Source organism: Apium graveolens, chromosome 2 (genome assembly GCF_009905375.1).
Source record: "Apium graveolens cultivar Ventura chromosome 2, ASM990537v1, whole genome shotgun sequence".
NCBI classification, from domain to species: Eukaryota; Viridiplantae; Streptophyta; class Magnoliopsida; order Apiales; family Apiaceae; genus Apium; species Apium graveolens.
Genome location: NC_133648.1, coordinates 28,899,268 through 28,923,036, shown reverse-complemented (window position 1 = coordinate 28,923,036; position 23,769 = coordinate 28,899,268). Strand labels below are relative to the sequence as shown.

At 32.0% G+C, this 23,769-nt stretch overlaps 2 protein-coding genes across 2 annotated transcripts; one reads left to right on the top strand and one right to left on the bottom strand.

Annotated features, from left to right (window-relative positions):
- Nucleotides 1-14,440: 14,440 nt before the first annotated feature.
- LOC141707198 (uncharacterized) lies at nucleotides 14,441-19,530 on the top strand. Its single transcript, XM_074510241.1, has 5 exons — nucleotides 14,441-15,044; nucleotides 16,095-16,216; nucleotides 16,327-16,367; nucleotides 16,502-16,600; nucleotides 19,105-19,530. Exons 1-5 carry the CDS (start codon nucleotides 14,546-14,548, stop codon nucleotides 19,262-19,264), a joined length of 921 nt encoding a protein of 306 aa, XP_074366342.1. The 5' UTR covers nucleotides 14,441-14,545; the 3' UTR covers nucleotides 19,265-19,530.
- Nucleotides 19,531-23,391: 3,861 nt separating this feature from the next.
- On the bottom strand, nucleotides 23,392-23,769 carry LOC141687285 (secreted RxLR effector protein 161-like). Its single transcript, XM_074492504.1, has one exon. It carries the CDS (start codon nucleotides 23,767-23,769, stop codon nucleotides 23,392-23,394), a length of 378 nt encoding a protein of 125 aa, XP_074348605.1.

The following is a 23,769-nucleotide window of genomic DNA, read 5'->3' as shown; positions in this document are numbered from 1 at the left end:
TACATAGCAATATTTTGTGCAGTCATATATGAATGTAATAAACTACTTGTTTCCTCCTCTTGTTGGAGCGAATTTTAAATCACATATATTGCTATGTATTAGGTTTAGCACTTTGGTGTTTCTTTCCACACATTTAAATGATGAACTCGTTAATTTTGCCTCAACACAAGTATGGCACTTATGTTTTGAATCAATTGTACCTAATTTTGGTATGTATTCTTTTACACTTAACCTTCGTAAGTATCATAATTAACTTGTCCTAATCTAGCATGTCATAAATTAGGAGACACAAGCAAGTAAGAAGAAGAATTCTTTATTTCATCATCGTTCTTAATGGACATAACATTGAGCTTAAAAAGCCCATCGGTTACATAGCCCTTGCCTACAAACATACCACTCTTAGAAAAAATAACTTTATTTGACTCAATTACAATACGAAAGCCATACTTATTCAACAAAGAACCAGACACAAGGTTTTTGCGAATATCACACACATACAGTATATTCTTCAAAATCAGATTCTTCCAAGAGGTTATCTTCAGATTCACCATGCCTTCACCTTCAATGGTACAAGTTGCTGAATTCCCCATATAAGGCTTCTCACCAGCATCGGAAGCCTTAGGGCTAGAGAAAATTGCCTTGTCTGAGCAAACATGCCTAGTATTACCAGTATCAATCCACCACTCACGCGGATTGGAGCCGACCGGGTTCACTTCAGAGACCATAGCACAGAGGTCTATGTCACCCATCTCCTTGGACATGTGATCGACCATGTTTGCTTCTTTTTTCTTGTTGGCCTTTTTGGGCTTCTTGCAATCAGAAGATGTATGACCCACTTTATCACAGTTGTAGCACTTCCCTTGGAACTTTGATTTCAAAATCCCTCCCTTGGGTGCCAATTTTGCCCCTTTACTAGAAGTGGCTTTCTTTGGCTTGGAGTGTTGGATATATTTGATAATGTCATGGCTAATATGATTTATGTTTAGTTTTCAGATCTTACTTAAACAGGATAAATCAGTACTTACTGGAAGTCAGGACTTAAGGATATCAGTACTTATATTATCAGGAGATAATCATCAGAAGATGGATATCAGAACTTAAGTGCTGAAGTACATTCAGATAAAGACAATAGCTGATTAAAGGAAAGAAGATCGAGATAAGCATAAGAAGAGATATGCATGAAGAAGGAATTTTATGAAGAATAGAATACTTGGAAGAAAAGATATCTGATTGATATATTTTAGGAAGCAGAATTATATTCCATATCAATTAGTGATTATCTTGTAACTGTGTAGTATATAAACACAGACATAGGGTTTACACTATAAGTGTTATCATATTCGAGAAGATTATTCGTAGTAACCCTAGCAGCTCTCGTGATATTTGTTCATCACTGAGAGGTAACCGTTCCATACTGTAACAGAGTTTATTGTTTTAATAAAGTTTGTTTTATGTTACTTGAGATATTAAAGTTTGATTTAATTGTACTTTACACTGTATTCACCCCCTCTACAGTGTGTGTGACCTAACAAGTGGTATCAGAGCCTATCTGTTAACGCACATACAGTTAAAGATCCAAACACAATCATGTCTGACACAAAAACTCCAACTAAGCCTACCAAAACTGAAGAACCACCAAAGACACAAATTCAAAGTCGGTATGAGACCATCAGAGTTCCCATACTGAGACCATCTGAATATCCCATATGGAAGGTGAGGATGACCATGTTCCTGGAAGCAACAGATCCAGAATATCTTGATAGAATCAAGGAAGGGCCTCACAAACCAACCAAGCTCGCAGTTGCAGTTGCAGGTGAAGCAGCAAAGACCGTACCAAAGGAGAAGAGTGATTATATTGCTGAAGATATAGCATCAATTGCTAAGGATGCTAAGGTACGACACTTGCTGCATAGTGCCATTAATAATGTAATGTCAAACAGGATAATTAACTGCAAGACTGCTAAGGAGATATGGGATGCTCTGGAAATAAGGTGTCAGGGAACCGATACAATTAAGAAGAACAGGAAGACAATACTCACTCAAGAGTATGAACACTTTGACTCAAAGCCTAATGAGTCATTGACTGATTTATATGATAGATTTATCAAACTCTTGAATGATTTATCATTGGTTGATAAGGAGTATGATCTTGAAGATTCAAACCTTAAATTCCTGTTAGCTCTTCCTGAATGCTGGGATTTGAAGGCAACAACAATAAGAGACAACTACAATCTTGATGAAACAACTCTTGATGAAATTTATGGAATGCTCAAGACTCATGAACTTGAGATGGAACAAAGAAGCAAGAGGAAAGGAGGAAAGTCAAGGACAATTGCTCTTAAGGCTGAAGAAGAATCCCCCAAGGTAGCTACCTCAAGGAAAGACAAGGGTAAAGCTCTTTTTACAAAGTCTGATACTGAGTCATCAAGTTCTGAAAGTGATGATGACTCAGATTCTCAAAGCTTTCCTGAGACTAATGCTGATGAGGAGATGATGAAGCTGTGTGCTCTTATGGTGAAAGGGATCACAAAGAATGCATACAGGAAGTTCAGGAAGGGAAAGAAGTTTTCCAGGAAAGGCACAAGTTCTGATAAAAAGAATTTCAGAAGATCTGAGGACAGAGGAGAAAAGTCTGATAGAGGAGATTATACCAATGTCAAATGCTATAACTGTAGTGAGAAAGACCACATATCTCCTGATTGTAAGAAAGTGAAGGGTGACAAAGGCAAGGCTCTGGTCACAAAGGAGAAAAGCTGGACAGACACCTCAGACTCTGAAAGTGAGGAGAACTATGCTTTGATGGTAAATGCTGATAAAGAAAGTGCTGAGAGCAGTTCTGAAGCTGCTGAAACAAAGGGCAACAGGAAAAATATCCTAGTTCTGGACAGTGGATGTTCAGGACATATGACTGGAAATAAGGCCCTGCTATCAGACTTTGTGGAGAAAGCTGGCCCAAGTATTTCTTATGGAGATGGCAACATTGGAAAAATATTGGGATATGGCAATATCAATCTTGGGAATGTCATCATTAAAGAAGTAGCTCTGGTCTCAGGACTTAAACACAATCTGCTGAGTATAAGTCAAATCTGTGACAGAGGTTATCATGTTGATTTCTTTGAAGAACACTGTGAAGTTGTGAGTAAAGCTAAAAGCTAAATTGTTCTGAAAGGATACAGGCGTGGTAACATTTATGAAGCTAAGCTTTCAACAAGTACTGATGGTTCTGCAATATATCTGATGAGTAGAGCATCAATGGAAGAAAGCTGGAATTGGCACAAGAAACTCTCTCATTTAAATTTCAACAATATAAATGAACTAGTCAAGAAAGATCTTGTGAGAGGACTGCCAAAGTCAGTATTTGCTCCTGATGGCCTTTGTGATTCTTGTCAGAAGGCCAAACAAAGAAAATCTTCATTTAAGAGCAAGACTAAATCATCAATTCTTGATCCTTATTATCTACTACATGTTGATCTATTTGGTCCAGTGAATGTCATGTCTATTGCAAAGAAGAAATATGTGTTGGTCATAGTGGATGAGTTCACCAGATACACATGGGTGTATTTCTTGCACACAAAAAGTGAAACTGCATCTATCTTGATTGATCATGTCAAACATCTGGATAAATTGGTCAAAGATTTTTTGAAAACCATAAGGAGTGATAATGGCACCGAGTTCAAGAATTTGATAATGGAAGAGTTCTGCAAAAACCATGGAATTAAGCAGGAATTTTCTGCTCCTGGAACTCCACAGCAAAATGGAGTTGTTGAAAGGAAGAATAGAACTCTCATTGAAGCTGCACGTACAATGTTTGAAGAAGCAAAGCTTCCAACCTATTTCTGGGCTGAAGCTGTGCAGACTGCTTATTTTACTCAAAATGCAACACTCATTAACAATAGAGGAAAAACACCATATGAAATGGTGAATTAAAAGAAGCCAAATCTGAAGTACTTTCATGTATTTGGATGCAAGTGTTTTGTTCTCAAGACTCATCCTGAACAGCTATCCAAGTTTGATCTAAAAGCTGATGAAGGAATCTTTGTTGGATATCCACTTTCCACAAAAGCCTTCAGAGTCTATAATTTGAGAACAAGAGTGGTCATGGAATCTATCAATGTCTCTTTTGATGACAAGAAGATTACTGGTCTTGAAGATTTTATTGATCATGATCAGCTGAGATTTGAAAATGAAGACTCAAATTCTGATACTGAAAATCCTGACAGTCTAAGTCCTGATACTGTAAACTCTGATGGATTAAACTCTGATGTTATTGAAACTGTGGTGACTACGTCAAAGGAAGATGCACTTATGCAGGGGAGCATACTCAAGAACATATCACATCTCAAGAAGCATCAGAACATACATTTGGCTCGTCAAGTTCTGATAAGCCAAGTTCTGATAGTTCTGAAAATTTAAATTCTGAAGAATCCAACTCAGAGAGCATAGTATCAGGGGGAGCATCAGAAAATGAAAATGAAGACAGCATGGATCATGGGGGAGCATCCAGTTCTAGAGAAAACCTTCCATCTGTAAGGAAGTGGACTAAATCACATACACCTGATTTGATAATTGGAAATCCTGATGCAGGTGTCAGGACTAGAACATGTACTTCAAACGAATATCTTTACAATTCTTTTCTCTCTCAGACTAAGCCAAAGAAAGTGGAAGAAGCTCTTAAAGATGCTGATTGGGTGCAAGCAATGCAGGAAGAGTTAAATGAATTTGAAAGAAACAAAGTCTGGACCCTAGTGCCAAGACCAAAGAATAGATCTGTTGTTGGTACAAAGTGGGTATTCAGAAACAAAAATGACAGTGATGGCATAATTACAAGGAATAAGGCAAGGCTGGTTGCAAAAGGATATTCTCAACAGGAGGGAATTGATTATGATGAAACATTTGCACCAGTTGCTAGGTTAGAAGCCATAAGGATATTTTTGACTTATGCTGCTCACAAAAAGTTTACTGTCTTTCAAATGGATGTGAAAAGTGTTTTTCTCAATGGAGAATTGGAGGAGGAAGTATATGTTGAACAACCTCCAGGCTTTGTAGATTCCAAACATCCAGATTATATCTACAGGCTTGGTAAAGCACTTTATGGACTTAAGCAAGCTCCCAGAGCATGGTATGAGACTTTAGCTCAGTTTCTTCTGGAAAGTGGATGACAGATTGACAAGAAGTGCTGCAAACTATTTGAAGGATTAGATTCAGAGATAGAAAAGGCTTTATTCTGTTAAGTCTGACAGCACATATGTTCCAAAGTACAGAGATCACAAGGGTGATATAGTTGAAATGAAGCCCAACGCTGCTAAAATTATAACTACCTTTCTGGGTTACAGGGCTGTGGAATTCAATCTTGAGTCTGATAAAGCTTATTTGATCAGACTGGATCAGGATATAAGAAAAGCAAAGATTAATGATCTCAGGGCTGCAATCTTTCAAATTGGTGAAGATAATGCAGAGCTTAAAGATGCTAAAAGGAGAATGATTGATGAATTTAGATATGCTAAGAGATGTTTGTTGAAGAACTATCTCAGAACAACTCCTGACATCAGAGAGATCAGAAGATGAAGCCAAGTTAAGATCTACAACTGATTAAATTCTGATATTTGTACAGACTGAAGTTGTTATCAGAAGTTAAATATTGGTAAAGCTTTAAGGACTGTAAGTTGTAGTTATCTAGTCTAATTCTCATGCATTTGTACTTAATGTTTTTGACATCATCAAATATCTGTTAAACTTGTATATTATGCTAATTTACAAGTTGGGGGAGATTGTTGGATATATTTGATAATGTCATGGCTAATATGATATATGTTTAGTTTTCAGATCTTACTTAAACAGGATAAATCAGTACTTACTGGAAGTCAGGACTTAAGGATATCAGTACTTATATTATCAGGAGATAATCATCAGAAGATGGATATCAGAACTTAAGTGCTGAAGTACATTCAGATAAGGACAATAGCTGATTAAAGAAAAGAAGATCGAGATAAGCATAAGAAGAGATATGCATGAAGAAGGAATTCTATGAAGAATAGAATACTTGGAAGAAAATATATCTGATTGATATATTTTAGGAAGCATAATTATATTTCATATCAATTAGTGATTATCTTGTAACTGTGTAGTATATAAACACAGACATAGGGTTTACACTATAAGTGTTATCATATTCGAGAAGATTATTCGTAGTAACCCTAGCAGCTCTCGTGATATTTGTTCATCACTGAGAGGTAACAGTTCCATACTGTAACAGAGTTTATTGTTTTAATAAAGTTTGTTTTCTGTTACTTGAGATATTAAAGTTTGATTTGATTGTACTTTACACTGTATTCACCCCCTCTACAGTGTGTGTGACCTAACATGGAGCTTTCAACATGCTCCACTATATTTGCCTTCTCAGTAGCAACATTCATCTTTTTCTCATATGCTCTGCTGTCTTCTTCAATATAAAGTCTGAGGATCAGATCCTTCATGGTCATCTCCTTTCGCTTGTGCTTAAGTTAGTTCTTGAACATTTTCCATGTAGGTGGCAACTTTTCAATCACAACAGCAACTTGAAAAAATTCACTAATGATCATTCCTTCAGCATAAATTTTATGAATGATCACTGCAGTTCTTGTATCTGACTGACCACAGTCTTAGAATCCGTCATATTATAGTCAAGAAAATGGCCAACAATCCACTTCCTTGCCCCAACGTCCTCGGTTTTATACTTATGGTAAAGTGACTCCCATAAGGCCTTAGCTGTTGGCTTCGAGCTATACACGTTATACAACGAGTCAGCCAAATAATTCAGCACATAATTTCGACATATGTAGTCGGAGTGCTTCCAAGCACCCACAACATACAAAGTCTGCGTGTTGCTCTCACCAGTGAGTAATGGTACCTCTTCCTTCAGGAAGCGATCCAGATGCAACGTGGTCAGATAGAAGTGCATCTTTTGCTGCCAATGTTTGAAGTTCGTTCCGTTAAACTTCTCAGGTTTCTCAGCGTGTGCAACAGGCACAATTGGCATAACCGGTGCAGCAGGAACCGCATGTATGACAGATGGTACGTGCGTACGTACTACATGTGTATGTACACCAGTAGGCACCACATGTACAATCGGAGGAACGAATCTTGACGACGTCTGTCCAAGTGGCACACTAAACTATCCAATGACAATGTGTCCCACATGCACATGTCCCGAAGGCACATGTCCAACAGGTGTCTGACCCCCATCAGATACTACGATCTGTGCGTTAGGGTTAGGTGCCTGCTGGTGAACCCCATCAGATACAGCGATCTGTGCATTGGGATCAGCCGCTGTGTTCATCGCATTGTTCACAGTGTTATTGTGCATAGATCTGTTATTCAACAAAAACAGGCAGAGGCAGATGTATTAGTTACAGATAATAAATAATAATAATAATAGCTTTAAGATTGTTACCACAATCTGTGAATAATACAAACAATATAAGTGTGTGTGTGTGAATAACAGAGTAATAAACTGAAAAAATAAACAAGAAGGATATGAAGGAGATGTTCTCGAGTCTAGTCGTTGTCTCCTTAAAGCTATTACGGCCCTCACCGTATGTGCGATTCGTTAGTCTGCCAGAATAAAATGAGAAAACGGCGTTGTTGCATGAACAACGCCTTCGGCGAATAAGAACGGAGCAAGAAACTATCACCGGAAGATAGTGGGGTTTGTGTTTAGGAGACGACTGTGTGATATATGTTAAATGAATAATAATTAACACTAAACCTGATATGATAATATATAGGCTTGGGGGAAACGTGCGCGCTACTTCACGCATAATTAAATAAAACGCGTTAATTAATAATCAAATATGTAATTGAATCGGATTATTATTACGCCAAATCAATTATAATAATTCGTAATAAAAAATGAATTAAGAATTTAAAAGCCCAAGCCTAGAGAAAATTAAAATTTGCAAAACTAGGACGTAATTATTCGGGCCAATTTTTCGCTACATTCGTATCCGCACAACGCACATGCGGGCAAGCTCGAAGGCTTTACAAGGCTCGGATTGCCCCTCGAAAGCCCAATATTTGCACCCCCTGCGCGCACGTAGGTCTTGGAGCAATATATAGGTAACACATTTGAACATTACATAAGTGTTAAACTATATAAAACTATGCATTCTCCATTGCAAATTCAATGTGGGACTTTCATTTTTTTACACAAATTTCCACTACTAAGAGACTAACTTTGGATGATCATATCTCATCCATCTCTTAGTCATTTTGAGTGATTCAAAGTGTCTCGAAAAACTCTCTCGAAGGAGAACACATTTCAAGTGTCACTCATCGCGCGCACGCAACATTTGTCCACTCAAACTGTGACTCAAATTGACTTGACAATGTGGGACTACAACCCACATTTTCCAACAAAAACAAAATTATCATATTACTCCGGACTTAAAAAATTATAATCAAACTAAAAATATTTAGTTAAATTTGATCGTATAACGAACCTAGGGTTTAAATATAATAATATAAAATATTGATCTGAGATAAATAATAATGCAAATTATTGTTCCAGGACAAAACACAATAATGTAAACAATTTTTAGGATAAAATAGAATTAATATAAGACTAATCATAATTTGTATACTAAATGATCTAACTTAAATCTTATTTTTAAATTAAATTTTTTTTTTTGTGAACACACTTAGAAATATGAATAAAATTATATCATTTATTCAATTCTATTATCTTTTTCAAATATCCCTAATTAAAAGATCATGAACAAAGACATGTATTAATATATTTATTATGAAATCATATTATTTTAAAAATATAAGTGAACAAATTTAAGAATTCAATTTAAAATTATTTTTTTACGAAATAAATATATTATAAAATTATATAAAATTCATGCATCGCACTAATCTATACTATATTATAATAGACGAAATATTAAAAATTTGGTAGTCGGTCGGTCAGTACTTGCTGAAATTACTCAATTACCCTTACTTAATTATTCTAATTATAATTGACCAATTAGTCGGCCGGTCAATTTTAATTTTAATTGATATTAAAGTCAACTTCCTCTATCAAATCAAATTCTATTGCACATTGAACTCTATATCATTATAATTGATATTAAAGTCAACTTCCTCTATCAATTTAAATTCGATTTTATATTGAGTTTTATATTATTCTAATTGATATTTCTGCTTAAAATATATTTAAGCGAACTATTGAACTAGAATAAACAAAATATTTTATATTATTCGTCCAGTAAAAAAATAAATTATACAATTGATTCACACTAACACTAAATTAAATTCAAAATATAATTTGACAAATTAAAAAAAAAAATTAAAAAAAATTGCTCCGAGCTAAAACAAAATTATCTTATAAATTCGGTCTTAAAAAAATTAAAACTAAATTATAATAGACGAAACATTAAAAATTTGGTAGTCGGTCGGTCGGTACTTGCTGAAATTACTCGATAAGCCTTACTTAATTATTATAATTCTAATTGTCCAATTGGTTGGCCGATCAATTGGAATTGATATTAAAGTCAATATTATCTATCAAATTAAATTCTATTTCAAATCGAACTCTATATCATTATAATTGATATTAAAGTTAACTTGTTTTAGCAATTTAAATTGTATTTCATATCGAGTTTTATATTATTCTAATTGATTTTTCTGCTTAAAATAAATTTAATCGAACTATTAAACAAGAATAACCAAAATAATTTATATTATTCTTCCCGTAAACAAATAAATTAGACAATTGATCCAAACTAACACAAAATAAAGTAAAAATAAAATTTGACAAATTAGAAAACAATTAAAAAAAAATAATCAATTGGTCCAAACTAAAACAAAATTATCTTATAAATCCGGTCTTAAAAAAATTAAAAATAAATAAAATATAATCGATTGGACTTGATCATTGTAACGAGCCTCAAGTTAAAATAAAATAATATAAAATACTGATTCGAGATAAATCAAATTAATATCAGATTAAGCATAATTCGTATCTTTTAGATCTAAAATAAAAATTAACTTTTATTTACAACATAATAATTAGTTTTTTAAAACACGCAAAAAATTATTAATAAACTAAAACAAAATTATCTTATAAATCCGGTCTTAAAAAAATTAAAAATAAATAAAAGATAATCGATTGGATTTGATCATTGTAACGGGCCTCTGGCTAAAATAAAATAATATAAAATACTGATTCGAGATAAATCAAATTAATATCAGATTAAACATAATTCGTATCTTTTAGATCTAAAATAAAAATTAACTTTTATTTACAAAATAATAATTAGTTTTTTAAAACACGCAAAGAATTATTAATAAACTATATCATTCGGGCAGTAATATTATCTTTTTAAATATCGCTTATTGCTAATTAATTAAGTAATAAATCACTAACTAGTGTCTTTTTAAGTTCCAAAGAGACATTGTATTTTTACTCTAAAATAATAAACTCGATAATAATATTTTTTCCCGGTACTGAAACTATTACCTTAAATATGTTTAAATGTTCTAAAAAAACTGCGAACATATATTTATTAAAGTATTTATCATGAATTTATATTATTTAAAACTTTAAATAATCAAATTTAAGAATTTAATTTCAAACTTTAAAAAATATATATTATTAAAAAAATTGTGCGATCCATGCATTGCACGGTTTTAAACTAGTATATATTTTTTTTGAAATAATTTTAAACTAGTATATATAAAAAGTTGCTTATGTAAAATTTCTTAAAATCTCTAGTATAACAAAATTTTCCTTATATTTGGCCCTTTGAAGTCGCCCAAGAAACACCTGTCTCGCAAATCTCGAAACGTCTTGAAGGCAAATGAAAGTAGAAAAAGGGAATGCACGTGACTCCCACAAAATGCATGAAGCAGTAGGACAGTAAGGTCAATATGGTCAGATATTGAGATAGTATTTAGGGAATATTCCTATTTGACTCAACCTAGAAAAAATTTAAATAAAATGAAAATAGATCATGTATTATAATTTTGAGTAATTGATAAGAACTAGCATGAAAACCCGTGCGAGGCACGGGTCATGTTCTAGTATAAATTTTAAATTTTCGAGAATTTGTGCTATTATGATATTCATTATTTGGTGATGAATATGTTATACTTTAACTATATAATTACCTAGTTATAGATGAAAACTATCCATAATTAAAATATTTTTGTTTTGCGAAATGAGTAGTGTAGATACTTAATAGTTTAGAAGATTGTGCACAATGTTTATAAACGACTTACTTGTGTTTTTGGTCTATATTTGCAAAGAGTCACATAAATAACAAAACTGTGGACAAAAAATTTCTTTATATACCCAATTCATAAAAGTAGAGTTTCATTCCAGCTTACATAGTTTCATTCATACATAACTTCTCGTGTGAAATATTTATTGGTACATGATGTGATTTTGGTTTGAAATGTATATTGGTACATGATGGTCTATCTGTCAAATTTTCTTCTCTATAATTGGGTTGATGTGTCCCTGATATTCTTCATCGATTCAACATATGTGGGAATGTTGTTTGCAATTCACTAAAGGTATGCGCTACTTTATAATCTAATCTAACTTGCTTGTTTTGTTTTAAATCATAAAGTAATATAATATAATTTGAATAAATAAATATAAAAAAATAATGTGTTTAAATATTTTTGATAAGTTATAATAATTAAAATACGAAATATTTCTATAATACGCGACACGCGCACACATGTGTCACGTGTATGAGTGGAAATATAAAATTAGGTGGGCGCGTGATCTGATTTTCATATGTAGTAGTTTATTATTATTATTTAACACTACTTTGAAATATAGTCCATCTATATATTAGATATAATTTATTCATACTATAATATGAAATAATATATTATAATCCGAATTAAGATATGTAAAACTAAAATTATGATAAAAGATTGATAATAAATCATAACAATAATACCAAATATTATTTTATTCACGCGGCACACACACACATACATACCATGTGTATGATTGAAAACACAAGTAACGTAATTTTCAGTGTAATTATTTATGTATAGTAAATTTACATTATTATTTTATTTTTACACTAAATCAAATAATTTAGAATTGTATAAAGAGACCTTATATGATACATAATATATTACAATCCGAATCAATAAGTATACAAATTTGATCAATATTAAAATATGTTAATAGAAACATAATAATTAAACTATCAAAAATTTCTTCATTCATGCGATATGCACACTCTTATAATTTGTGATATAAAACACAAATGAGTGATTTTCAATTGGTAAGAAAATGTCTAAATTAGTGTATATACTCAATTTTGAAAGCCCTAAATATTAATTATATTTTTAAAAGTAAGCACAATGATAAGTTTGTCATTATATTTTAATTCATGTGACACTCGTACACACATATAATTTGAATGATTAAAAACACATGTGAGTGTTTATTCCAGTGGTAGGAGATGTGCAATCTAATGTATAGATTCAAGTTCAAATCCATTTAAATAATTATTTTTAAAAAAATTGTAAGCCTAATGAAAATTTAGACATTTTAAACTGAATAAATTATTTTAATATTTATATGAAATAAAATGTCTTTCGAACAAATAGCCCCATGTTGGGCTATCACGGGTCATTATCTAATAATGTTTTAGAATACACAGCGTATAATTTAAAAAAATTTAGTTTGTGCCGATTTGTTAGAAATAAAGTATATAGCCCCTAATAATTTAAAATAAAGTGTACGAAAAATATCAGTGGAAACAACTTATTCTCAATCATTTTCTAGCACGTTGGCTAAATTCGAAAGTAAAAATTTACATTTTTAGTTTGATAAAGCTCTGACATCATTTGTGAAAAACAGTCAAATTTTGGGTATTTTTTAGAAATTAAGTGACATTCTGATGCTCAGTTCAGAATAAACTCAAATATATTAGTCCAAACAAAAATTTGAAATAGTTTTACCCGTAAGTACACATAATAGTACTCAGTTTATCTTATTATTGTTGACTTTTATAACTTTACAGTCAATTTGATTAAATGACTAAAGTAGAAAATATAAAAAGAAATATATGATTAAAATTTGGAGAAAAATATCCCAAAATACGTACTTAAGAGTGTTATATGAGCACGTAATGTATTTTTAATAGTCTAATTTTTTAATCAAATTCCGTAATCATGAAAATACCCCTGCATTTAGGAGCATTAAGCCCTGAAAATATTCGTTAGTTACAATATATATAATTCCAAATTAACTTCTTTGAGACAGACCATCATATCTCATATGTGTATGATTAACAATATATATGGTTGCGTGACTTAGAGTATTTGTGTAGAGTATTTTTAATACCGGGTTCGATTCCCACTAAAAGCATGTCAAATGTAAAAAAAGACAGATAATTAAAAATTATTCGTTAGTCACAATAAATATAATACTAAATATTAACTTTTTCAAGACACACAAGCATATATAATATCTATATGATTAACAACTCATATGATTTAATACCTTAGTGGTATGTTGTTGTATAGAGACTTGCCTAGATAATTAAAAATTATTTATTAGTTAGAGTAGATATAATACTAAATATTAATTTCTTCAAGACACACAAACATATCTATTATGTATATGAATGACAACTCATATGATTTAGTACCTTAGTGGTATGCTCTTGTATAGAGTATTTGTAAGACCAGGGTTCCGATTCCCACCAAAAACATTTTTTTATAAATGGTAACTATAAGGGCAATTTAGACATTTTGAAGCTAAATAAAATGTCTCACCATTTAAATTGAATAAAATGTCTCACAAATGCTAATCCAAACTTAAATTATTCCATCAACGTGAAAAATTTGCTTTTCATATCAACTCAGCGAAATAAAATATTGTAATAGATTTTTTAATGTATGATTAAATTTTAATAAAAAAATTAAATTTATTTGAAGAAAACTTATTTGTAACTAATTTAGATCCGAATATGATATACTTGATCCCGGTATATATACATATATCTTATTTTTTATATCTTTATGATAAAAAAATATAAACATTTTATAAATTTGGTAAACTTTATAAATATTTAATTTGAAATGTAAAATTATTTGATAACATATTCATGATCGCACTTAAAAAAATGTATCGTTTCAATATTAACTCGCAAGATGAGTAAAATTATTTACAAACTATTTAACTCGTTTATGACCGAAAATCGGCGTAATATGTAACTACCAAACGCCTAGCATAAAAAATCAAATTTACAAATAATCCAATCAAACAAGCTGCGGAGACATAATAAAAAAAAACAGAAAAAGAAAAAAAAGAACGGATGAAACAAGCCATACGCCTCATGACTTGTAAATGTAGGTCCCACGTAGCCTCTCTCCTAAAATGCTTCGCCGTCACCAACCTTTTCACCAAACATTTTCAATATCTACACACACAACATATATAAACACCCACCCCCTTCTTATGTAAAAAAAACACACACATAAACACAAAACACACACTAATCTCTCCCAAAAATTCACGGCGGTGATGCTCGGAGCACTCTGTATTCGTCCTCCTAAGCCGTGGCTATTTTCATTCTTATCTCTTACTTCATCTACACAACACCGTCTTATTCAAAGTCCACTCAAGCTAATTCCGACAACTAATATTACTGAAGATTGTCGCCGTCATCATCACTCCACTGCTTGTCGGATTGGATGTTATCGCGGCGGTGCGGCTTCGATATGGCACGCTATATTGCCAGCTGGAGGGAATTATATTAGGCCGCCTGTTGCTTTTCATGAACAGAAAGGGGAAGGATCCTGGAATGTCGCCTGGGATGATAGGCCTGCTAGGTGGTTACATAGGCCTGATTCGGCTTGGTTGCTTTTCGGAGTTTGCGGTTGTATTGCTGGACCTTGTGAGATTGTTGATTTCAGTAGTGAATCCAAGAATTTTAGTTCGAGTTTGAGTTTGGATGCGGAGGAGGACAAAGCTGCGGATGATGATCTTAGTGATGAGAAGGAGGTTAAGTATAGAGTTACAGGTGTGTGATCGCGGTTTTTTGCTGTGCTTGTTGTTGAACTTTATGTGTTTGATTATATGATTTAGCTGTTTTAGATGCTTTAATATGTAATGATTTTGTGTTAAATTATCGGTATGTGTTTGATGTTAGGTGAATGCATCTTGATTTTGCTATAGTAGTTGAACTCGATGTGTTTGATGAAATGAATGAGCTGTTTAAGATGCTTTGATTGTCAATGACTTCATGCTGAATTATTTATAAGAATATTAAGGAGCCGTTTATTTGTAAAAGGTTTATTTTTTATTATCATATTTTGTGTGTTAGCTGTTTGTAGTTGAACTCTACGTTTGTTTAAATGATTGATCTTTTTTAGATGCTTTGAAGTGTCAGTGACTTCTTGTTAGTTTACTTGCCACATATGATATTTGTGAGGTAATTGTAGCACGATATTCATTGGGAATAATGAAGGAAAAGTTGCATATTTTGTGCTGGCAGGTCAGGGTTTGTACAGTCAAGTCATCAACTATCATTAGCTATATTAGTGTCAACATATGTGTGCTTTTTTGGAGGCTTGTAATAATAATGGTTCTGTTAATATTTTTATGTGATTGAATTGCGCTGTATTGCTTATTAGCTTATATAAACAATCAGGAAGGCATGAAGTATTACCTGTTAGGGTTGAACTTCAAATTTTTATGTAGAGATCACTTCTGACTTTCATCCTTGTTTGTTTTTAAAGTTTTAATTTACAATTATTACGTTCTTGTTTGCTTAAATCGCATGCAAGCCTTTATTTTTTTTTCTGTACATTCGTACGTGTCTTTACTTCCCTTTTTGAGTTTCAGGAAAATACAAGGTTTGTAATGCTCTTCGACATATAAGATCACATATGTGTATTTCAGTGTTTAGCCTATACATGCTTTAAACATTTTATTTTGCTTGAAATATCTGTACATCTTTTTTCTTTTTTTGTTGATATTTCACTTTGAAAGTTTAAATTAATTGTATGTCCAATAGAAAAATACAAAATTCACAAAATTCAATTTCTTATAAAAAGCTTTTGACGTACAGGCGTACCAGCGGATGGACGATGCTTGTTTAGAGCAATAGCTCATGTGACTTGCTTGAGAAATGGAGAAGAAGCTCCTGATGAAAATCGTCAGAGAGATCTTGCTGATGACTTACGGGCCGAGGTACTTTTTGTATATTTTTCAATACATGCAATTATGCAATCATGTTAAAGGAAATTTACTGCAGCTAGCTAGAGTAATTTTCATTTGTTATTGACAATTGGCTGTTTTAGGTGGTTGCTGAGCTTTTAAGAAGGCGTAAAGAAACAGAGTGGTGAGCTTATTTTTAATTTATCATATTTTGTTGCTGTGTTTCTATAATGTATATGTATTTTCATTTTTTTTCTTTTTCTTTTATGTTATGCATTTCATGCTATTTTTAATTAGCTTTTCTTGATGCACTTCTAGGTTCATTGAAGGAGATTTTGATACCTATGTGGAGAGGATTCAACGGCCCTATGTTTGGGGTGGTGAGCCAGAGCTATTGATGGCATCTCATGTACTCAAGTAAGTTGCCTATATATATAATCTCTCTTGCATATACTTGAACATGTGATTTATGTACGATATTTTTTTAGGCAAGAATTTCAGAATTATAATCTTTGAATATTTGTATATTATAAACATGTATTCACTTTTTTTGGCCAAGCGAGAAGATATTTCAGTATCTTTGCCCAACCCCAGTCAGTTCTCAGTAGCAGCAATGCTCCATATTTATATTTCTGTTCACCGTTTTTTTTCCTAAGTTGTGTTCAGTTGGAAAGACATTTTAATATTTTTAATCTATTTTATGGATTACAGTGTATCAATATCTTTTGTTTTCTTTCAGAGTGTTATTTTAAGGTAAATAATCGATCAGCTGTTCCTACTTTTTGTGTGGCCTGATCATAGTTTCTCTCCTCTTTTTACATGTTTTTTACCTCTACCTTAATTATCTTCTAATCTCTTTACAGTTCTACCCTATTATTGGCTTGCTCTCTTTTGGTGCCTAACATATTCCTCTTTTTTAGTAGAGGTTAATCATCAAAGTGCTCTAGATTCTCAAGTAGGTTACAAGAGTCAAACCTGTCTCAGTCAACTCATCAAACTGAGAAGAAGCACATTCCATTGAATTTTTGTTAATATCTCCTAATATAGAATTACTGTATTCATATAAACAAAATTCTCTCTTTGTTTGCATATTTTTTTTTTTTGTTTTTTCATTGACCCTTCCTATCAAAAAATGATTCATATTCCTAAGGTGGCATTTGGGAACATGAAATTCATTTCAAATGATGGATTTTTCGAGGATTTTGAAATCTAGAAATTCAAATTTAAGTTCTCGAATCGGGAAATACGAAATTTTGTAATTCTAACATGTTTGAGAATATATGGGATTTTAAATCGACAAGTAAGTCGGGCAAAAAATTATATAATTTTGGAATTTTGAATCTTAATTAGAACAATCTATCTAGCAAGTTATAAATGTTTTGAAGTTAATGATCTAATTATAAGATTTGAATTAATTTCCTTAAATACGACAAAAAAATTGAATTATAACTAAATAAAAGATATCCATGTTGTGCTATTAACTAATTACAACTCCGTAAAGAAATGCTTCGACCAGAATAAATACACGCGCACACATAAAAATCAGGTCCTCCATTAAATGGGGAAAATCAAGTATTTTCCCAGATATTTAAGACCAAATAAAAACATAATTTATTACTGATGAAGTCATGCCTGAAGAGTCCATCTCGGATCGGATACTCATAACTTGGGGAGGGTGACTCTGGTGTAGGGTTGGTGGTAGATATTAGAGGGTTACAACGATAAGGTAATCTTTTAAGTTGGAGCTTTTCATCTTGCATTTGAAATGGACCGGACTGTACATCCAAATGATCGTGGATTTCAAATATATATGGTAACCTAAATTCCGTTGGTTCCCAAACAAGTAATTTGGCAAATTTGTCATTTCGAATGACATGAATGGTCCCAAACAGGCCATGATTTTTTTTTATACTCCACCACCTTTGCCGTCAGAAACCTTTCCAACCTCGTTTCACCCAATTTTGAAACTTTAATTTTTTTCACCATTTGAGAAAAATATAATGTTAATTGCCTAGTACAGAACTTGGATTTTTTTATTCGGGTTTGTGTACCTGGTGCGTACGTGATGGCGTCGTATCTGGTTTTGTGTTGTTTTTCCATAATACTTCCCCATACTCAAATCTGGTTTCGTGCTTTTCCATAATACCTCCCCTACGAGTGGACCAAAAAGCGTTGCTGATTTTTAATTGTAAATGTTGCTAGGAAAAGAAGGCCCCGAGTGACAAAACAACAAACCTTTAGTAAGGAAAAGGGAATTACAAAAATGAAGACCATTGTATAGGAATATATATTTATATATTGTGAGATACTATATCTTTTCCGCATTAATACCTTAACTCGAGATCTTTTCTATGTGAAAAACAACAAATATTTGGGACATAAGGTTAGTATAATATCACAGTAAAAGGTTATAATGACTTTCGCCTATCGGTACTATAGTTTCACGCCAAATTATAATTTAAGAATACGAGAGAGAACTGGATTTTACATTTAAACTTTTTATCCTTGAATGGAGGAAGTTTATGGTATATGGGTGTAAAATGAAGTTTCCGTATTATTACGAATCATTGCAGCTACAGTTATACTCATATGTATTTTACTGGAATGGACTGATGTTACTTAATCTGGAATGAACTGACTAACAAATTAAGTAATGTTAAAAAGGAAGAAAAATATGACCGGAAGCACACTGGCAAATTTTTCGCAGTCTTCTGATATTTTTAGCCGTTTGAAGACAAAAAAATTGGCTTCAGATTATACCTTATCCGCACATATTAGATAGTATTACATTTTCTTGTAATGTTTAGATTTTAAATTAGATACAAGGATCATTATTAGTAAATCCGTAATTTGAACTTATGCATTTGCATTTGTAATATCTATCTGACATGATTCTTGTTTAACTTTGTTTTTTGTCACAGGACAAAAATTTCTGTTTTCATGTTAGATAGAAGTTCGGATAGTTTGATCAATATAGCAAACTATGGAGAGGAGTATCAGAAGTCTGATGAAATTCCTATCAAATTGCTATTCCATGGTTACGGTCACTATGATATAGTGGAGGTTCCAAATAACAACTAGAAGAGCCCAGAAGCGTAGAAGTAAAGTGTGCCATATAAACCCTAGGATCAAATTTACACCTGGGGATTTTTGTTTTCATGTCATATTTACATCCAGCTATTTGCTGAAATTACACATTTTTTACAATATACCTATGCCATTTTTGTAGATTCCTTTGTTGATGTCCTGTCTTTCATTATTTGGCAGATCCTGAGTTACATATCAACTAATAAATTGCTTGTAGTGGTTCTTGGAATTGAATCTATATATACAATTTTATTACAACATTCCAAAGTGTATGGTGAGTTGGTGACTCTTTGTTCTAGTTTGTGGTACATATATGCTAGTCTTTTGCCTCTCTTGCATCAGGCTTGAAGTATATAGCTTTTGTTCTATTCTTCCATTGGGGTGTTTCAGAATAGCATGGAATCTTATACCGGAAAATTTAAGATTGACCAGAAGTAACCTTGTGGTTAATCGGCAAGTTAGCTTTGTTTTCCAATAGTAACTGTTAAAGTATATAGTTTTTTTTAATATAAGTTTAATGTTTGAATTTTTATTCGGAAAAAGAAAATTTTAAAAACAAGTTATGGAACAATACTAAGTGCCCGTTTGAGAAATTTTAAAATAAGTAATTTATGAATTAAATTAAATAATTGACTTATAAGTGGTAAGTAGATGAATACTTATAAGTTATATAAGTGTTTAGATAATTTTACTTATAAATTATATAAGTGTTCAGATAATTTTACTTATAAGTCAGAATATTTTTATTTAAATAAATAAACATTAATAATTTTTTAAATATAATTATCTTAATTCGGGAATTTTGAATTAGATTAACATTAAAAAACATATATTTTAAAACTAAAGTTGATTAAAAATAGAAAATTCAAAATAAGTTGATAAAAAATACGTCGTTAATAACATTTAATTTATCAGTTTATAAGTTGAATTTATAACTTATAAGTTAGGTCGACAAATACTCGTCGATAAGTACTTAGAGACTTATAAGTGAATAAGTTATTTTTTAAAAATCAGCCAAACATTCTCTAATTAAGAGTCTTAAAATCCGTGTCGAACTTTCTGATTTCAAATATTAAAAAAACTTTCTATTTCAAAAGTTAAGAATTTAGGGGACGCGGAATACTAGTTTAGTGCATTATGCAAAATCCCTCTCCATACAACTTTTGGTCATTCATTTAACAAAACAGACTTTACCTTTACCTCTGCATCTATTGTTGTGCATTTTGCTGAATGGAACATGTACAAAAAATATGTTAAAAACCAAACTGCATACTTTTGAGAAGTGCAAACCGAGTCGCATCAGTAACCCAATTAACCCCAGCTAAACTGTCCGGTTCCAGTCGGTCCAGAAACCACATTGTACTGGTTTGAATAATTTTTTCATTATTACTGAACACACCAATCCATTAGAAACCGGAGGAATGACACCAGTAGCTCAATTGGGTTTTGATTTTTTACATTAATTTTATAAAATTACATCGTGTTTATTAGACCACAATAACACTAAAAACCATAATCCACTTTTCGAATAGAAAAATAAAACAGGGTTTTGAGAGTCGACTCTCGTATTTAGGGTTCTAATCACCCCACCTCCACTTTTCGATCCTTCCTCCTCCCCTTTCTTCGCTTTTTCATATTCTCTTCTATTTCTCAGTTTTTTTAATAAAATTGGAATCTAATCCTTTTTAGAATGAAATCTTGTTGAATACCTTGTGATCAAGATTGTTATTTGTGTCCATCTTTTTGGGATGTTAATGTTTTCTGTTTTGATGTTTTCGTGTGTTCTTTCAAGGATTTCGGTAACTTTTATGAGAACGATTTATCAGATTTTTTGGGAAATTAATAAGACTCGCATCAGATTTGGGACGATGGTGGATACAGCAGGAGCTCGCCTTTCACAACAAAAAAATGTTTATATTTTGGGGTATTTGTTACTCCAATATCTGAAACTGATAATTCTGAAAATTGGACTACTAATGATGCTTATGTGAAAGTTAATTGTGATGCTACTAGGTTCACAACCGTTGTATGTTGGATTACTCTATGTCATTGTAATATCTTTTAGATTGAAGAATTTGAATATTCTATGTGTTAAATGATCTGAAAACAAAATGGCTATTTGTTTAGTTTATTTTTTGTTTCACACTCAGATTGAAAATGTCAGTTCGGAGGTTTGTTCCGGCTAAGTTATAATGTTTTAATATATCTTTCGGTAGTTGCTAAAAAAAATAACAATAAAAACTATGGGAATAATTTTTTAATAAAAAATTGGTATTTGCTATTAGTTATTATTATTTTTTAATCGTAGGTAACCCGCGGAAAAAATTGGTATTTGCTCTTAGTTAATTTATACAAAAAAAATATGGTAAGTAAGAAAATATACATGTAAAAGAATTTGAAACGAATATAATTTACATATATAAAATGAAGATTTACGAGACGTATAAAACTGGAAAAGAAATCATCAATGTTACCGGATGATTTAATTTATTTATTCTTTTTGATTACCAAAACATTTACTAATGTTGTCCAGATTAGAAGAGGTAGACATGATAAAAGGAAAAAAGTATGAAAAGAAAATAAAATCTATAAAAGAAAATTTATTATAATGTTATTTAATTATTAAGTAACAAGCTCATCTCTAGAATACTCTTTTATCCCTACTTTTGGACTGAAAAATGGTATTAATAATTATAATAAATTATAAAAATATCGTGAATAACAGCCAATCTTATATAAGACTCTCATCACTCAAAACTCCTTTTTAATAATCTTCCGTTGAACCCATGCGCTCACCTTAGCCCATGTTTGAGTGATGCTAATTTTGGGACAATTATTTGACATGTTAATAATAAAATTGAAAGAATATTTGGGTGGCATGTATAACTTGAGACTGGGTCGGGATTTGTGATCCGCTGCTCTAAAATTTCAAAAATTTAAAATTAAAGGACTTTAAGCCTATATTTAAGGCCGGTCCTGTGATTTTTGGAATCCCAAACGAAATAAAAATTTGTGTCCCAATAAACAATACATGAAAAAACCTATAAAAAAATATAGCAACACAAATATTTTCGGCAAATGAAAACGCTTTATTATTTCTGAAAATTATTCTTCTGGCTGTTTTGCTGGCAAAATTATTCATAAGTCTTTCATGATCAATATTTTTCTTCGGGCTTTCATGATCAAAATTTGAAAGCATATTCTTCGCAATGGATATCATAGATAATCCATTCAATCTATCCCGTGACATACTCGGGCGGAGATAAGACTTGGTCAACTTTAATTTCAAAAAACTTATTTCCGCCTAAGCCACTGTAACTAATATATTTAATAGAATTTTATAAGCAATTTTGCCATTCAGATAGCATTCTCTCATCACTTTTAAATAATTTAACATCTCGACAGCCTTATTAACTTCAATCAGTAAGCACTCCCTCAAAATTCTTAATTCAAGATGTTACAACAGAAATAAGAAAGATTATAATAAATGTAAAAAAAAAGATCACAAATAGGTAGAAGAGAAAAGTTTTATTGATCTTGAGGATACAGATTACAACATACATTTAGATTATATCTTAGAGAGTTTATATAATACTCTATAGGCGGTTAAAGAGAAGCCCGGAAGTCCCAGCATTTGGGGTATATAACGTTTCAAGGCATATTCTAACAAATATCTACCTTGACTTGAATCCTCTCACAAAATAGATGCATTAGATGCACCATAATAATGCCAGATGTACTAGAAAAAAATCCCCCGCCTCAGATTTTGCCCTAAAAGGGAAATCAACAACTTCGAATATTTAGCAAGTTCAAACAATGTTGAAATTTGCTATGTGGAACCGTCTTGGTGAGCATATCATCTTGGTTATCAGCAGTACCCACTTTGCTCACCTTGATTATCTTCTCACTTCTTAAAAAATGATATCTCACATTTATGTGCTTGTGCTTAGTCCGCTCATGATGGACCTGATCCTTGGCTAAACAGATTGCACTGAGACTATTATAATACATTGTATCCTGATCATAATGTAGACCCAAATCACCGACCAAACCTTTTAACCAGATTCCTTCTTTTGCGGCTTTTGTCATTGTCATGTACTTTGCTTCTGTAGTAGACAAAGTCACTGTAGTTGCAGAGTAGCTTTCCAACTGACAATTGAACCACCCAGAGTGAAAGCATAACCAGTCATAGATATTTTACTTTCAACATCTCCAGCATAATCAAATTCTGAAAACCCTGTCACCAAACACTCCGTATCACATCTATAAATGAGATCAACATCAGATGTACCTTTTAAGTACTGAAACACCCACTTCACAGCTTGCCAATGCTCCTTTCCTGGATCACCCATAAATCTACTAACAATACTGACAGATTGTGCAAGGTCGGGTCTAGTGCAAACCATTGCATACATCAAGCTTCCTACCGCACTAGCATAGGGAACTCGAGACATGTACTCCTTCTCCTCAGCGGACTTAGGTGCATAAACAACGGACAT

Coding starts and splice junctions, on each gene's coding strand:
- LOC141707198 (XM_074510241.1), top strand. CDS start 14,546: ATGCTCGGAGCACTCTGTATTCGTCCTCCTAAGCCGTGGCTATTTTCA. Junction 15,045..16,094: donor GGTTAAGTATAGAGTTACAG/GTGTGTGATCGC, acceptor TTTGACGTACAG/GCGTACCAGCGGATGGACGA. Junction 16,601..19,104: donor ATGGCATCTCATGTACTCAA/GTAAGTTGCCTA, acceptor TTTTTGTCACAG/GACAAAAATTTCTGTTTTCA.
- LOC141687285 (XM_074492504.1), bottom strand. CDS start 23,769: ATGTCCGTTGTTTATGCACCTAAGTCCGCTGAGGAGAAGGAGTACATG.